Source organism: Callorhinchus milii, unplaced genomic scaffold (assembly GCF_018977255.1).
Source record: "Callorhinchus milii isolate IMCB2004 unplaced genomic scaffold, IMCB_Cmil_1.0 Scaffold11, whole genome shotgun sequence".
Lineage (NCBI taxonomy): Eukaryota > Metazoa > Chordata > Chondrichthyes > Chimaeriformes > Callorhinchidae > Callorhinchus > Callorhinchus milii.
The window spans coordinates 17,264,428-17,278,825 of NW_024704752.1; the positions used below are offsets into that span (position 1 = coordinate 17,264,428).

A 14,398-nucleotide genomic window follows, 5' to 3' on the forward strand; every position below is an offset into this window, starting at 1 on the left:
ATTAAGTCCCAATCAAAAGTAGAGTACAGAAAACCCTGATAACTCGACCCTGACTCACCTTGTCATCCATTCATCCAGAACTCTGCAGCTCGTGTACTGTCCCGCACCAGGCTTCGGTACCACATCACTCCCACCCTCACTCGCCTCCACTGGCTCCCCATCCCCCAGAGGATTGATTTCAAGATCCTCATCCTCACCTACAAGGCCATTCACGGCCTCGCTCCCTCCTACCTCTCCAACCTACTATCCCCCTACCTACCTGCCCGTACCCTCCGTTCCTCCGGCTCCGGTCTGCTCCACGTCCCCCGCCCCAATCGCCCTAACATCGGTGGTCGGGCCTTCAGCCTCTCAGCCCCGAGGCTCTGGAATTCTATCCCCCAGTGCCTTCGCCGCCTCCTCCCTCTCCTCCTTCAAGGCCGGTCTCAAAACCTTTCTCTTTGACCGAGCCTTCAGCTCCCCTCTCGACTCTCTTCCCCCTTCTCGCTCCCTCCCATCCCTCCCCTCACCCTGACCATTTCCCCCCTCCTCGCTCCCTCCCCTCATCCTGACCATTTCCCCCCTACTCGGGTCATGACCCAACTGTGCAGCGCCTTGGGACGTCCTCCTGACGTGAAAGGCGCTCTATAAATGGAATCTTGTTGTTGTTGTTGTTGTCACTGCCACTTAAGTCATCACACTGTCAATTTCCTGGCACCATTTATTTATGTATTTATACATATCCGTAACTCGCCACTCCGGATAACCCGTCGCTGAGACTTTTTCCCTTGGACTGACGAGTTATCATGAGTTCACCGTACTTTCAAATTTTCTTCTCACTCTCAACCACCTCCACAAAATGCAGAAAATTTAGTTACTTTAAGAAAGCTATAGGAGATCCATGAAAAACAACAGACTTCCTCGAAGATTTGAGCGTCATAGAGACTGTTTTCAAACTCAAGTGAAGATGTTAGGAAGAGAATGCTGAAGGGAGAACCAACAGAATATATACAGTCAATTCATTTTGCAGTATATTCTGTGAAGCGCTTTGAGACGTCTAGAACACGTGATAAGCTGCTATATCAAATGCAAGGATTATTATTAATATAAGTGCATCCCAGAATAACTCTCTCTGCTCAAATGAGAGAGTTATATATATCAGAATGGCCTGGGAGCTTGTTTAAGGCCTCTCAACATTAAAAATAATAATCGCACTGAGTGGCTATTACTGTATAGTCGCAGTCATGGGTACAATAAAAAAACTGAGATCTAATCTCCAAGTATTGGTTATGAATTTTAAAAAATCTGATAAGATTTAGCAGTGATCTCGTTTTCTACTGCTTTTCATGGCCTTTGAACGGGAAGCTGGGATGAGATGTGAGGGTACTCTGGGATGGATTTCCAGAGCGCGGGGGCGGAAAACCCACCCACCTATGATGAGGTGGACAGGATAGGATACACGTAGCTGGCCGGTGATGCTCGCTGAGCAAAGGGAATGGCCAGGTCAGTAAGGTCGAAGGATTTCACTGAGGTCGAGCGGGAGGAGACCGTGGAGGGATTTAAAGCTCTCGAATCAAGAGAGTTTTGAACTCGATCTGCTGGGAGATGGGGAGCTGATGAAGCTGGGGGAGAATTGGGTTGATAGGCTCACGGGGCCCGAGTCCTGTACTTGCAGTCGATCCGACTTTGCACTGTACAATTTTACAGCCTAAATATTTCAGAATCAGATCATTTTGCTTTTGCAAACAGCATTTTTATTTCCAATTAAATGGGAGGGCGTAGAAATGCAGCACGTGGATCGAAACCTGCCGGTTTAAAAACCTTCCTGCAGTGTTCTGAACTGAATCATCCCATGGGAGCTTTGAAGCAGAAATTCAGTATCAGTGTTCTACTTTTATAATACTGTACGTACATTTTAAACGTTTTCAATGAACATAAAGGCCAATAAATCCGGTTACTAGTTCTGATACGTTTCAGTTGCATTACAGTAGTAAGTGCAGGATCCGTGCCCGAGGTCTAAATTTGCTCAATTATACTATTGATTTGCCTTTTGTCTTCTTCCATTTGATGGGCACAAGAATTTTTCCACATCAGCAAGCTCCTTTCATAAGCCACCAGAAGGTCACACCCGCCTCGAAAACAGCTCTGTTTCTGTGTGTGCGCAGACAATATAATTGGCTGATTGTGTTTGCGATGATTGACTCGCCCTTCCCCCCCCCCCACCCCCTCCCATAGCCTTCCCAAATAGATGCTGGTGGCTCCCTCAGGAGAATTGCTGTGATCTGCTCCATTCCTCACAACAGCCGAGAGCTTGAGCCATTACGCAGGTTAGACTGCAGCAGAAGCATCCATTTTTGTCTGACACCAGCATCCCGGCGCTTTCTCCCCCGGTGCTGTGAGAGACCTGAACTGCGTACGGTAGCTTCAGTCCATTTAGCCATCGGTGTCGGCATTCCATACAATGCTCTGAGATGGTACATCAGGAGAACTGTGCTTATCAGGTAAGGAACGATATTGTGGCTGGATGGTGGGGAAGGTGTACTTGACGTCTGTATTTAGCTCGCTTGCTGTACAGCAGCAGGTTGCTGCATTGTGTATTCTGCTTGGCCTTTTATACCAGACAGTGTTTGCCACAGTGAAAACGCAGCAGTATAAGCAGTATTTAAACAGTAATTGAAAGTCGAACTATTGCAGGCTTGTATGCAGGTCAGAGGTGATTGCCTGCGCCAAAGTTGTATTTTATTGTAAAAAAATGTTTTACTGGGGTGGGGGTATGGAGGGGGAGGAAAAGAGGGAGGGGATTTGAATCGTGAGGTGGGGTAAGTTTACAGGCCAGACAGACATTGCTCCAAGATGATGTATTCTGTCTTAAAACATTTGTCAATAACATACGTACATAATTACGATAAAAGGTTATTCACGACAATCACATAGAATGTGAATTCTGACTCAGAAATATGCGACAAGATTCCTCCTTTGTTCTGGAGTGGATTATTCTGTATACTGTATAGAGTAAAATGTGTTCCTCATATGTTCACTGAGATAACTACAGACCTTATGTCCACTGAGATAAAATAACTGTTAAATATTAGAGTTTGCTCTTCATAATCTCAAGCAAGTTTGGGTGGAATAGATTGCTCTTGTCATGAAGCAATGATTTAAATAATAATAATAATCCTTGCATTTGACATCATTAAATATATGCATATGAAATAATGATTTCAGTTTACCGTTAATTACCATAAGCAAACTACTATTTTGTGAACCACTACATTTAAGAAACTATCCAGGAAAGCAAAAGTGAATGACTGACCGAAAAGGAAGTGCGCGATCCACTAACTGGAATCCTTTGTCAATTGGTTTATCAGGCATTACCAGGCGCTTAGTGTACATCAAGGACTTAATCTATTATCAGTTTATGGCTATACCACTGTATCGCAAAACTGCATTTGTCTACAAAAAGTACCTCTTCTTATTTGCCCTAAAAAAATTCTTTCATCATGATAATCTCACCATCTGCAGTACTTGCTCTATGCAAATCAGTTTTAGTATGTCCATGAATAATCAACCCCATGTTGTTCAAGACATAAGCTTCATCGACGGGAAGCCTTTCCATTGGCACATGCGCCAAGGCCTGGTTGCAATGCGTTGGCATGTTAACACGTATGGGCCAGTTGTGCTGCAAAGGTCACGTGCTTTGGTTACCATCACAGGGCTGTCAATAACCTTTTTGTGTCTAATTGTCAATTTAGGAGAGAACGGGGAGGAAGGAGTTTGCCTTCTGTTGCTTTGGTTTTTGTAGAAAGTAAATTGTGAAACGTAAAACTGTAATGGCAAAAGATTCTGTGGTTCGCTTTAATTCTAACCAACCTCGAGGCTGGTAGATATGAAAAAGGTCATCGGCAACACAGTCCCATTAAGCAGAGCTCTGCAAGTGCATTGAAGTTCACTTGCACTGAGCACTGGTCTGTGGATTGTGAAAGCCCAATGTATGTCAATGTCAAAAGTAGCTTCAAAATTATCAGCGTCGTTGGTGTTGTGGAGTCACACTTTCCCTCATAGCTCCATCAGCTGCAGGTTAGGCTGAATCCTCATTAGATGGTAGTTTATATGTGGTGAAATCTGTGCATTTCAAAATTTGTTCTTTCACGTTGATCATAATATAAAACGTCACTGATTTTATTCCCTCTTTGTGTCCGTGTGTGACTATATAAATATGTACACGTGCAGTACAGATATCCAGAAATGATTTTGAAACAGAAATGTCCACACTGAATGCATACGATGATGATAAGCCATCCAAGGCATTTCTTTTGCCCTTAATTCAGGCTAATTGTCTCTTGTATTAAATACGTTCTAGTGAGATCATTTAATTTTAATTACCGATCTTTTTATTCTTTCAAGAAATGTTAAGGAGACTATTTGAAGGATAAACCATTGACCCACAACCAAATTAGCACTTGCTTTGCCTCGAGCTGCGCTTGAGTTGTGCGTCACTAAATACTTTTTTGAACCCATTAAGCTTATTCTGTACCAACTTTCTTTTCAATTTATGCTATACACCGAACACATTATGAAGACCCATTAAACATCCCATTAGTGACACTGCCTATAATTAATTCACTTGGAACTTCTATATGTCATTGCGAATTATCATGTTATCATATAATATAATAATAATCCTTGCATTTGATACAGCACCTTATCACGTCTTCGAGACATCTCAAAGCGCTTCACGGGAATATACTGTAAAGTGAATTGACTGTATATTTTATAGGCGAAACACAGTAGCCAATTGCACACTGCAGTCTCTGACAAACAGTCGTGGATTGAAGTGACCAAATTATTATTATTTTTAAATGATCTTTTGAGGGATTATTATCCCCGGAAAAGCAATTCGACAATCGACTAACACCCAAGTTCCTACTTACTGCTAGGTGAACAGAGGCATGTGGAGGAACGAACCTTGCCCAACGTTTCACCCTGTTGGGAATCAAACCCAGGTCTCTTGCTTACGAGGCGAGTGTTCTAACCACTGAGCTACAGGACTCCACAATAGTGAATCCAGAAAATATCTCAATGCAGAATGCACGGCACCAAATGCCATGGAGACGGAAGGAATGCAGGAGTTCGAGAAGCAGATAGATACTTGGAGGGAGGGGAATTATTAAAGGATATGGAGACAAAGCAAAGGAGTTGAATTAAAAAGATAATTTATCAAGACAAAATAAACTGATTGAAGATGCTCGATGGGCCAAATGTCCCACTTTGTTTCCTATAGCTTTTATTAGTGTAATAATAAAATGTATGGATGGAATTATGAATTAGCAATCACACACTGATATAATCTCTAATATTATGTACCAGATAACCTAAAAATTGGTCTGAATGCAAAAATAGCACAGTGTTCCTATTTTGATCAAATGAGGCATTCATTTTGTTTCCCCAACATTTTCTATCTACTTTAATGGCATTTTTAATCATCCTTAATCTGGATCTAAAATAACCAGAAAACAGTTGGAGGTGTTTTAATAATAATAATCCTTGCATTAGCACCTTGTCATGTCGTTGACATGTCACAAAGCACCTCACAGGATATACTGCAACATTTTCAGCAGAGAAAGACATCTTTTCGTGTTAGATTCTAGTTTTATCATATTTTCAGCCAGAGCGCATTTAATAATGCAACATGACTTTACCATTAATATTGAAACTGAAGGTTTCAGGTATACAACCATTTATCTGATCAGAGATAACAAAAAGATTTAGTTGCAATTAAAATCTTGCCATTTAAAGCTCGACAGTTGCTTAAGGTCCTGTTTAAACACTGTTAATATTAAAAATGCTATTCATTTTTATCTGAGTCCATTTCTTTAGGTCTGAAGAAATGTATGCAAATTGACATTGAACTGCAGGTGCTATTCTCTGCATTACATTGCTATTTTTACTTCACTATTTAATGGGAAATTGCGTATTTTTTCACCTTTTCCTCAAAACCCTCGGGGCGATTAACCAGGTTCTTTCATAACTAGACAATGGTAGCTTTTTAAGCTGAATGTACCATTTGACAGTGACAAATGCTAACATACCCTTCAGGCTGGGAATTTTTTTGCTTTGCCAAGTGTTTTACAGTGGAGGATGCTGCGATTTGAATAACAGAGACTATTCATTTGGCCACATAAAGCTAACATTGTTAACTCTGTAAGAAAGTGCTGAATATTGATGTGTTTGAAACCACACTTCTTTTCCCTCTCCTGAATTGTTTTGGTTGTTTGGCCAGTACTGGGAATTTGTTTGTGCTCATTTGGAATGCAGTAGGGAGCATGGTAACAAACCTAAGTGGGAACAATTTAAAGAATTCCTTGTCCTTTTCTTCAATGCTATAGCCACATGACAGGATTTGAATTTGTTGTTTTGCGGAGCTGAGTATTTTCACATTTAACACCTGCATTTCCATTTATCCTCTTAATGAAAATAAAGCATTTAGCCTGCACAAAACTTGCTTTAAATAATAATAATAATAATAATCCTTGCATTTGATCTAGTGCCTTATCAAGCAAGCAAAACTTGCCCAACATTTTGCCCTGCCGGGAATCGAACCCAGGTCCTCTCAGCTTGCGAGGCGAGTGCTCCAACCTCTAAGCTACAAGCTATTGGAGTGGTCCAACTGATATAAACACACGATTAGTAATTCTGTTGGTAACAATATAAATCCAAAGCATTTAACTTGAGACTTTTGTTTGTCATGGATCAAATGTTAGATATTGTAAACCAGGTTCCTTCTATGTTTGTTTTTCCCCACCAAAACAAGATGTCTTCACAGGTGAAAAATAATGAACAATTGTGACTCTGTATTGTTTCTCTCGTTTCCCTTGGCCTGCTTCCCCCGATACACTTGTAGAAAATGAAGGAAAATTGCACCCAACAAGTGTTGCCAAGCTGTTCGGCCATAAGCACATCATAGACCAGCCTGATCTTAATGACTTTAACCCGCGGTTTCCAGCACAGGTCGACAGACTAGCTTAGAAGCAGTAGTCCTGCTATCTTGCCTACGGCTACTGAACCCAATTAGTTGGAAGTGCCGCTGCTATTGGCACAGCTGAGACGAACCATTCACAAAGAGCATTTTTGGTTTCTGGTGAAGTTCAACGAAAAATCTGATCAGGAACCAATTCTAGGTCCTGTAAGTCACACACGCTGCAGGAGTACAGGCTGCAGTGAACTTTGGTTAATTTAGACCCAGATGTGGCCTTTCAAACCTAACTTGAGTCTTTTTCCATACCTGCCAAAGTGGGTTACTTTTATAGGGAAGGAACACAGTGCGGCATCACACGGTCTCACCTGGAGCGCTGTCTCTCACGCTTGCCCACAGTCGGGTGCAGACGGACTCCTGCAGTGCTGTGATGAGTTCATTCCACCGTTGTCAGGGAAACTAGGTCACAAGCAGAGGATGGGAAATCTACTTGATTTGCTCCCTGTGTTGGGTCAGCTCTGTGTTTTCAGGTTAGTGCTGTGACAGATGGTGAGCTTCTGGATTTTGCAAGGATTTATAGCTTCTCCCACCCCCCCCCCCCCCCCCCACCACCACCACCACCACTATAAGTATACTATCTGATGAAGGTTTTTGGTTTTTGATGAACGTTTGCAGGTTTTGGGCTGTTAGTGGTCCCTCCCCACAGTCTCTTTGTCGTGTGCCATTAAACGCAAGCCTGTGGCGGTCTGCGTTACATTTGGCAAATGGTGGAAATCCCAGGGAATCAATTAGAAAAAAAGCTTCTGAAGATGCTGTTGGTGTCGGCTGGCACTTGGCAGAGACTTACGTAGTCCATTCTACCAAAATAAGCAGCCGCCTGAACAACTCTGGTTGATATCTGGTGAATAGAATTGTGCTGATCTGATCTCCTTGAAACAAGAAATGGAGCAAAACAAATGGAAAGGGATTTGTGTCCAGGTTGGGTTTTTTACCATCCGAGCCCCTCAAAATACATTGCCGAGGAAACTGGTAGATTGTGAGATGAAAATTGTTATGTTTCATAATGTGTTTGATGAAACAATTATCACGTTGAATGCATTATGAAACTCCACAAATCTCACCCATGTGTGTGTGTTTGTACGTGGTCTGATCGAAGACTGTAACATGCTGTTCCATTTAATGAGTCTCTCAGTAATACTCAGCAGGTCGTCTCCCAACACAGTAAAGCAACTGATAAAGTGAAATTGGTAATCAAGGTGTAACTATAAAAGCGCTTTGTGGAACCATTTTTCATAATTTGTGCAATATCAAGCACATTAATAACTTTGACAGCTGCATTTGGTTTATTGTTAAGATAGCAATTCTCAAATAAAACCTCCAATAATGGGATTTCTGATAAGTAAACGGTCCTGAGGTTTGCACATATTTCCTTAATTCATTACAACCCATTGAGTTTGTGATGATTTCACCTTAGATGAAGTCAGACTTCATCACACAGAAGTAACTCTCTGGGAGGAAGAAACCAGTCTTCAACCAGCCTCTGTAAAATGGCTTCTGATTGAATTGTACCTCCTATCAACATGGTCGATTATGTAACACCCTTTGTTACGACTTCTGTTTGTATCGGTTGAAATGGAAGAATCCTCGACTAACTTAGTGCTGAAGATGTGTTACATAAAAGGTGAATGATAAACCACAGCATTAAGAGCACTGCTTAATCCAGTCCNTTTTTTTTGCATAATATAATCTCTTCTTGGAATGAGAAAAATTGAATGAAATAGTTTGTATTGAATTGTTTTTCAGCTGATTTTCAAGCTCTGTGTTTTCTTGTACAAAGAGTTGACCTGTATCTAGATACTGGTATCATTAAACAATCTCTTGCACAGGTGTGTATGGCTTGCCTCTGTTCTCAATGAGGTAAACGTCCAGACTAAAATACAAATATCAGAATATTGCAGTAAAACTGCTTTTACTCAGTTGTGTGTTGGCCGATCTTAGCGCTTTGAAAACAATATCTTCTGTATGCTGTTTGCGTGACATCATAGCTGTACAAGTGGTCTCTGTGTAACACATGGACAGAGATGTGTGTTCTGTGCCCAGTGAGATCCATGAATATTGCACAAGTCTGTGCTGTTCTCCTCAGCACAAACCACTCACTCAATCAGCTGTTCCAGCAAAGACTCCAAACTAGACAATGGGTTAAATTCTATATACATTTACAGAAACGGGGGCAGGGTTATCAGCAACTTAAAGAAAAACCTGTTTTATAGCGTCTAATCAAGTCAAAACATCTCTGACTGTTTCCCGCGTAATTACTATCAAATGTAGGCAAAAGATTGCAGCCATGAAGTTGGTGAATGACCAGTTCATTTGGAGGACATCAGGAGAAACGTCATGAATAATGTCATGAGATGTTTAACGTCCACCTCACTAGACAGATAGAACTTGGTTTAAAATCTTGTGCGATGGCCTACACCTCTGACAATGTACCTCTTGCAACTCCCCCAGTATTCCTATGGCATGTCAGCCCAGACTGTAAGCTCAAAACAGGATATGAAACCACAACATTGCGACACACAGATCACACTACTACCAACCCAGCCAAACTGACTCAACCTTAAAACGGAAAGTTCAGAGTATTACCTGGCAGTCTCAGCTCCCCAACAAGACCTAAGTGTGAATAATTTCTTAAGACATGAGGTTGAAGTTGTTTTTCCGTGAGATATAAAGTGCCCCATTTTTTTTCCCCTGAATAGATTTTTCCGTAGAATTTATGATTGATTGGATTGTCAGCCTTCTGACGTTTGTCCTCCAACGTGAACAGAAATCACAGACGTAAACTAGAGATTTTCTGGCAAAACCTTCACAGGTGCAGAACCATCTCCTTTGCTCTAGTTTTGTTAATTGCATGAACGGTTTACAAGATTGGCAAATTGCGCGCAATTATAATTAAATGTAACTTAGGAAGTCATGTGGCATAAATCATTCGCAATCCAGCAGACATTTGGGGCAGGAAGCCCTGAAGGTTGTGCGGCACCTCAGTTAATTTTTATGAATTCGTCAGTCTTGAAGAGTTACTGTGACAGATGGTATAGGGGAAGGAGTGGATGGTGGGGGCGTGGGGGGGGGGGGGTGAAGAGTGAAGGAAATCCAGATTTAACATTTATATAGCACCTTTCCTGTCGGGAGGTAGAGCTGAATCAGATGTGTCAGTGTGCATTTGATGCAACATGAATTCTGATGAGAGGGTCTGTATTGTAAGTCAGATCATGTGCCTAATTGCATGACGCATATGGGATGAAGTGATGAATCATTATCTGTGGATATCTTGCAGCACTTCGAAAATACTGTGGTGCTTTACCGGGCTGTGATAAAACAGGCATTTCAGTAAGTGTCGTGAAAGACACGTAAACAGTTTTTTTAAACTATGGAGTGTGTAGTATTATGCCTCATCCATCAGGTGATAAGAATAAGAATAATCCTTGCATTTGATATAGCTCTTTGTCACACCTTCAGTCACTACACCTCAAAACTCTGGAACACTCTCCCTCAATCCCTCCGTCTTGCCCCCTCTCTCCCCTTTTTCAAGTCTCACCTGAAAACCTTCCTTTTCGACGGTGCCTACAGTTACCACCCCCCCACCCGCCCCCACCCCGGCTCGGAGTCAGGCTCTGCCACTGTTAAGTGCTCCGAGACGCTATCCTGCATATCTTCAAGACGTCTTGTAGAATGTACTGTAAAGTGAATCAACTGTATATTGTGGCCCTCCTTCCACTATGAACTCGAATGCCGTGCTGGGTGGGGGGGATTATCGGTTGACTCATTAAACTTTTTGGAAAAGTTTATCAATGGGATTGATCGCTTTAATTGGAGTCTATTTTAGATATCTCCAGAGTGAGTGTGGGTGGAGTGAAACTTGTCTGAATCTATGATCTTACTTAGCGCTTATTAGTTTTAAATCTGTCATCTATTTTGGCACTCAAGTAGCTGCTCACATCTGTCATCTATTTCTCCCAGCATTTTAAAAACCTAGATTCATGTATTTCTCCTCCCCAAATGTAAATATAGCCCAAAGCAGTTCAGCTTTGTGAGATTCTCATAACTTGAATCAAATGATCTCAACGTGTAACCTAGTATTTGATTTGCTTTGCGCACTGGGTCCCCATTTCCCAACAGATCAACGACGATAACAACATGCATTTATATTGCGCCAGCCCTTCACACTGGGTAGCATCTCGGATCCAGCTCAGTAAGCACAGGCCTGCACAGACCATGTCCATCCGTTGCTCCATTCGTCCCATTATCAGCACATCCTCCCTATGTGAAAGGCGCTATACAAATGTAATCTTGTTGTTGTATCAGCAGGCAAGCGTTCAGCCATTTCTCCCCCACTCTCTGGAACTCCAGCCCAGAGTTTCTCTGCCTTTTCCTCCCTCACTCGCCACCTTCAATAACCTGCCATAACACCGATTTATTCAACTATGCTTCCACCTATCTTTCCTCACTCAACCCCCTTCCACCACCCCCTTCCCGGCTCGAATTCCCAGTCAACCTTTGCTGGAATATTTGTAGACGTCTGGTGAGGTCAGGATCAGGCTCAGCTGTGATTTTGCCACAATCAAATCGCCTGCACACTTCTTGTTAAAAGTCGCATGTGAATGAAGGCCACTTAGGCTGAATACCAGAGGGTATCCTTGAAACTGAACCTCACTGGAAGGAGTCCAGAATAGGATGGAAGAAAAACATCCTAACAATTCCAATTGTTCTGGTATATACTGTGTGTGTGCATATTGTGTGTATATTATATATATATATTTATATATATAAGCAATACCACAATATATTTCATGTATCTGATTCATACTGCATACACCACATATATCATTAAAGTGTCCAGAATTTATAAAGCAGTGGAGTTCTGCTATGAAAGGGTAACATTCTGAATGAAAAGTTAAAGTTGGCAAATCGTTCGGACAGATGTTCTCAAATGAATCCTTTTATTGAACCTCAGAAATAAACTGGAGTTTCGTTCAGAAGCTGGTTCTGTGGAAGAGAAGTGCTAAGGTCATTTCAGCAGAATGCAAGCTCCAGACAAATTCTCTTCCCCCCAAGGCATATCATTTTTATATAAAATAAATTACATTCAATGGAATTGAAAATACTGCCAGCAAGTAACGTCATTAAAAATCTGTTCCAAACAGTGGCAGACACGCAGAGATGCCTGCATTAACCACGTTAAAATAGTCCTGTGACCAAAACAAACCCAAGCAAATGACTGTACTCCCATGTTACTCCCAAACAAGTGCCTGGCAATTCAATTACTGCAAACTGTTTCTGTTTAATTTTTCAAAAACCTGCTGTCGTTCAGTTCTGTTCTAATATATATAATGAAATGGTTTCTGTGCGACTGTGAAATCTGCTGAACAGGGGAGAGAAATTAGCAGTGGGGATCTGTGTTTAGCACATTGCTAACAGGAATGTCCTGGTGCAAGATAAGGTTGGCATTCCATTTTACATACACATTTATAGCTTGCGATTCTCTTTCTCCAACTCCCCTCCCTAAATAGGCCAGACATGTGCTTGGCATTTTTGCCTGGTTTAGCTATGTTCTCTTACTGTTGGTTTCCCATTGGTCATTCACGACAAGCCAGTGCAGCACTGATGAACGCAGTCTAGCAGTCTATTTTTATCCCATAGTAACAGTGACGGGGTGGGGAGAGAAGCTGTCTTTCTCATTTAGCAGCAACGCAAGCAAGACTGCTGACAAATAATTCTGGGTGCAATTAACTGGCAGCAGCTCACAAGCAAACCTTTTTCTTTATTAGATAAAAGGCATAATCTGTTGCTGTTGCTTTGGAGGGTGAATCTAGCAGAGATTTGTCGTTAAGGGAAGTGTTGGGTGACAGAAGGAGGTCTAGTCCTCTGACAGGCCAGAACACAGGGAAGGAAGGTGTTGGAATTTTTGATGCAGTTGACTTCACACCATGCTACAGAGGGAAACAGTGAACAAACCCAGGATTACTCTAATTGGGATCTAGAGACTGACCAAAGAGTTTTACTGGTGCTTCATGTTACGAGACCGAGAATTGTTCAGATTCTAAGAAGAGGGAAGATGAGAAGTGAAACGGGCCGAAAATTGGACACAAAAACTTGAGTTCATTTTGGTTATGGCTAAAGTGAAGTAATCTGGTTGTACTATGTAAAGTCAAGTGCTCATGAGAGCAATTTTATTTTTAAACCACTTACAGTATGTCTATGAATCATGATGGTATAGCCAAGATCAATGGAAATGTGTCCGCTGCAAATCTCGTGGCCAATTATAGAAAGGTAAGAATCTGAAATCATTGGGATTAACTGATTTGCAGTTCCAATGGCTGTAAAGCTTGAGTTAGAATCTAGGCTTTTGGTCCATAGTTGACAACTTCCTGTCACTGCTTGTGGAATACGGTTATTGGCTCCTCTACATATTGAAAATGTAAGGTTACTGATGAACATCTTAATTTTCTCTTTGAAGAATTTGGTCTTTGCCTGTAAGATTTTTCTTGAATTTAAGATGGTGAAGAGTGTTGGAAATTTCTTAAAATCCTGTACTTTTTATTTGGAGGCTGGCTTTCCCGAGTTCTTAGGAAATTACAGATTTTCCAAAAATCTGCGCAATCTTAACTTGTAAGACAATAGTCCTAAGGCTAAGACCGTGATGAGTTTCAGGTCTCGGATCTGTGCTACGTTAGCTGATCTCAGCATCTGATGCTCTCAAGGCCATTGCAGGTCCCAGCATTAAACTAACCCACGGGTAAGTTTAATGCTGGTAAAAACAAAAATGCAAAGAAATTTGTGTCATTTCACAATACATTTCTTGGGAAAGTTATTACAAGAAACACACAATAAAACAGTGTAAATTTCAACCGCCCTCCCACACGTACACGCACTTTTAAGGGCAGCAGTTTCTTTAGAATAGCAGCTGGAAAATATAACTTTCTATGAATAAATGCTATGCTTATTTGTATATTTCAGTTACAACTCATGATGCCAATCCAATATGAATGATCACAATCATAAAATTACATTGATCTGAAAGTGGTAGGGTTGAGTTTCTGGCTTAAGAGAATAATGTTATTGTATTAAGCTCAAGCAAAGCAGTATGTAGAGTGCTACACAGTGTCTTGGGACGTCCTCCTGACGTGAAAGGCCCTATATAAATGCAATTTGTTGTTGTAAAATGGCCTCAGCTCCCGTGTGTTAGTGAGTGGGAAAATCAGCAAAGTTCCTCCCTTGAGAAAAGGCAGAGAAATGATTGCTAACCAGGAGTCTTTTAATTGTGCTTAGAATTGTAAACTACTATGGAAGTGTTGAGTATATTTTATTTTTCTTCAGGCAACATAACAAATTTCTACTTCCAATCACGCTTGAGAATGCTGCCTTGAATTCCAGCTTTCGATTTTTGTTGCT

At 41.4% G+C, this 14,398-nt stretch overlaps 1 protein-coding gene across 7 annotated transcripts in view; it reads left to right on the forward strand.

The window, feature by feature from the left end:
- Window positions 1-14,398, forward strand: part of schip1 (schwannomin interacting protein 1) — a 49,831-nt gene that overhangs the window by 15,618 nt on the left and 19,815 nt on the right. Inside the window, exon 1 of one of the 7 annotated variants that reach the window (XM_007888481.2) lies at window positions 2,331-2,477. The exons of 5 other annotated variants lie outside the window; for them this stretch is intronic. In XM_007888481.2, coding sequence (XP_007886672.1) covers window positions 2,448-2,477 — 30 coding nt within the window. In that variant the 5' untranslated portion in view covers window positions 2,331-2,447. Of the gene's footprint in view, window positions 1-2,330; window positions 2,478-12,620; window positions 13,277-14,398 lie in introns of those variants that run through there. One more of the 7 variants, XM_007888473.2, reaches the window with a different exon arrangement.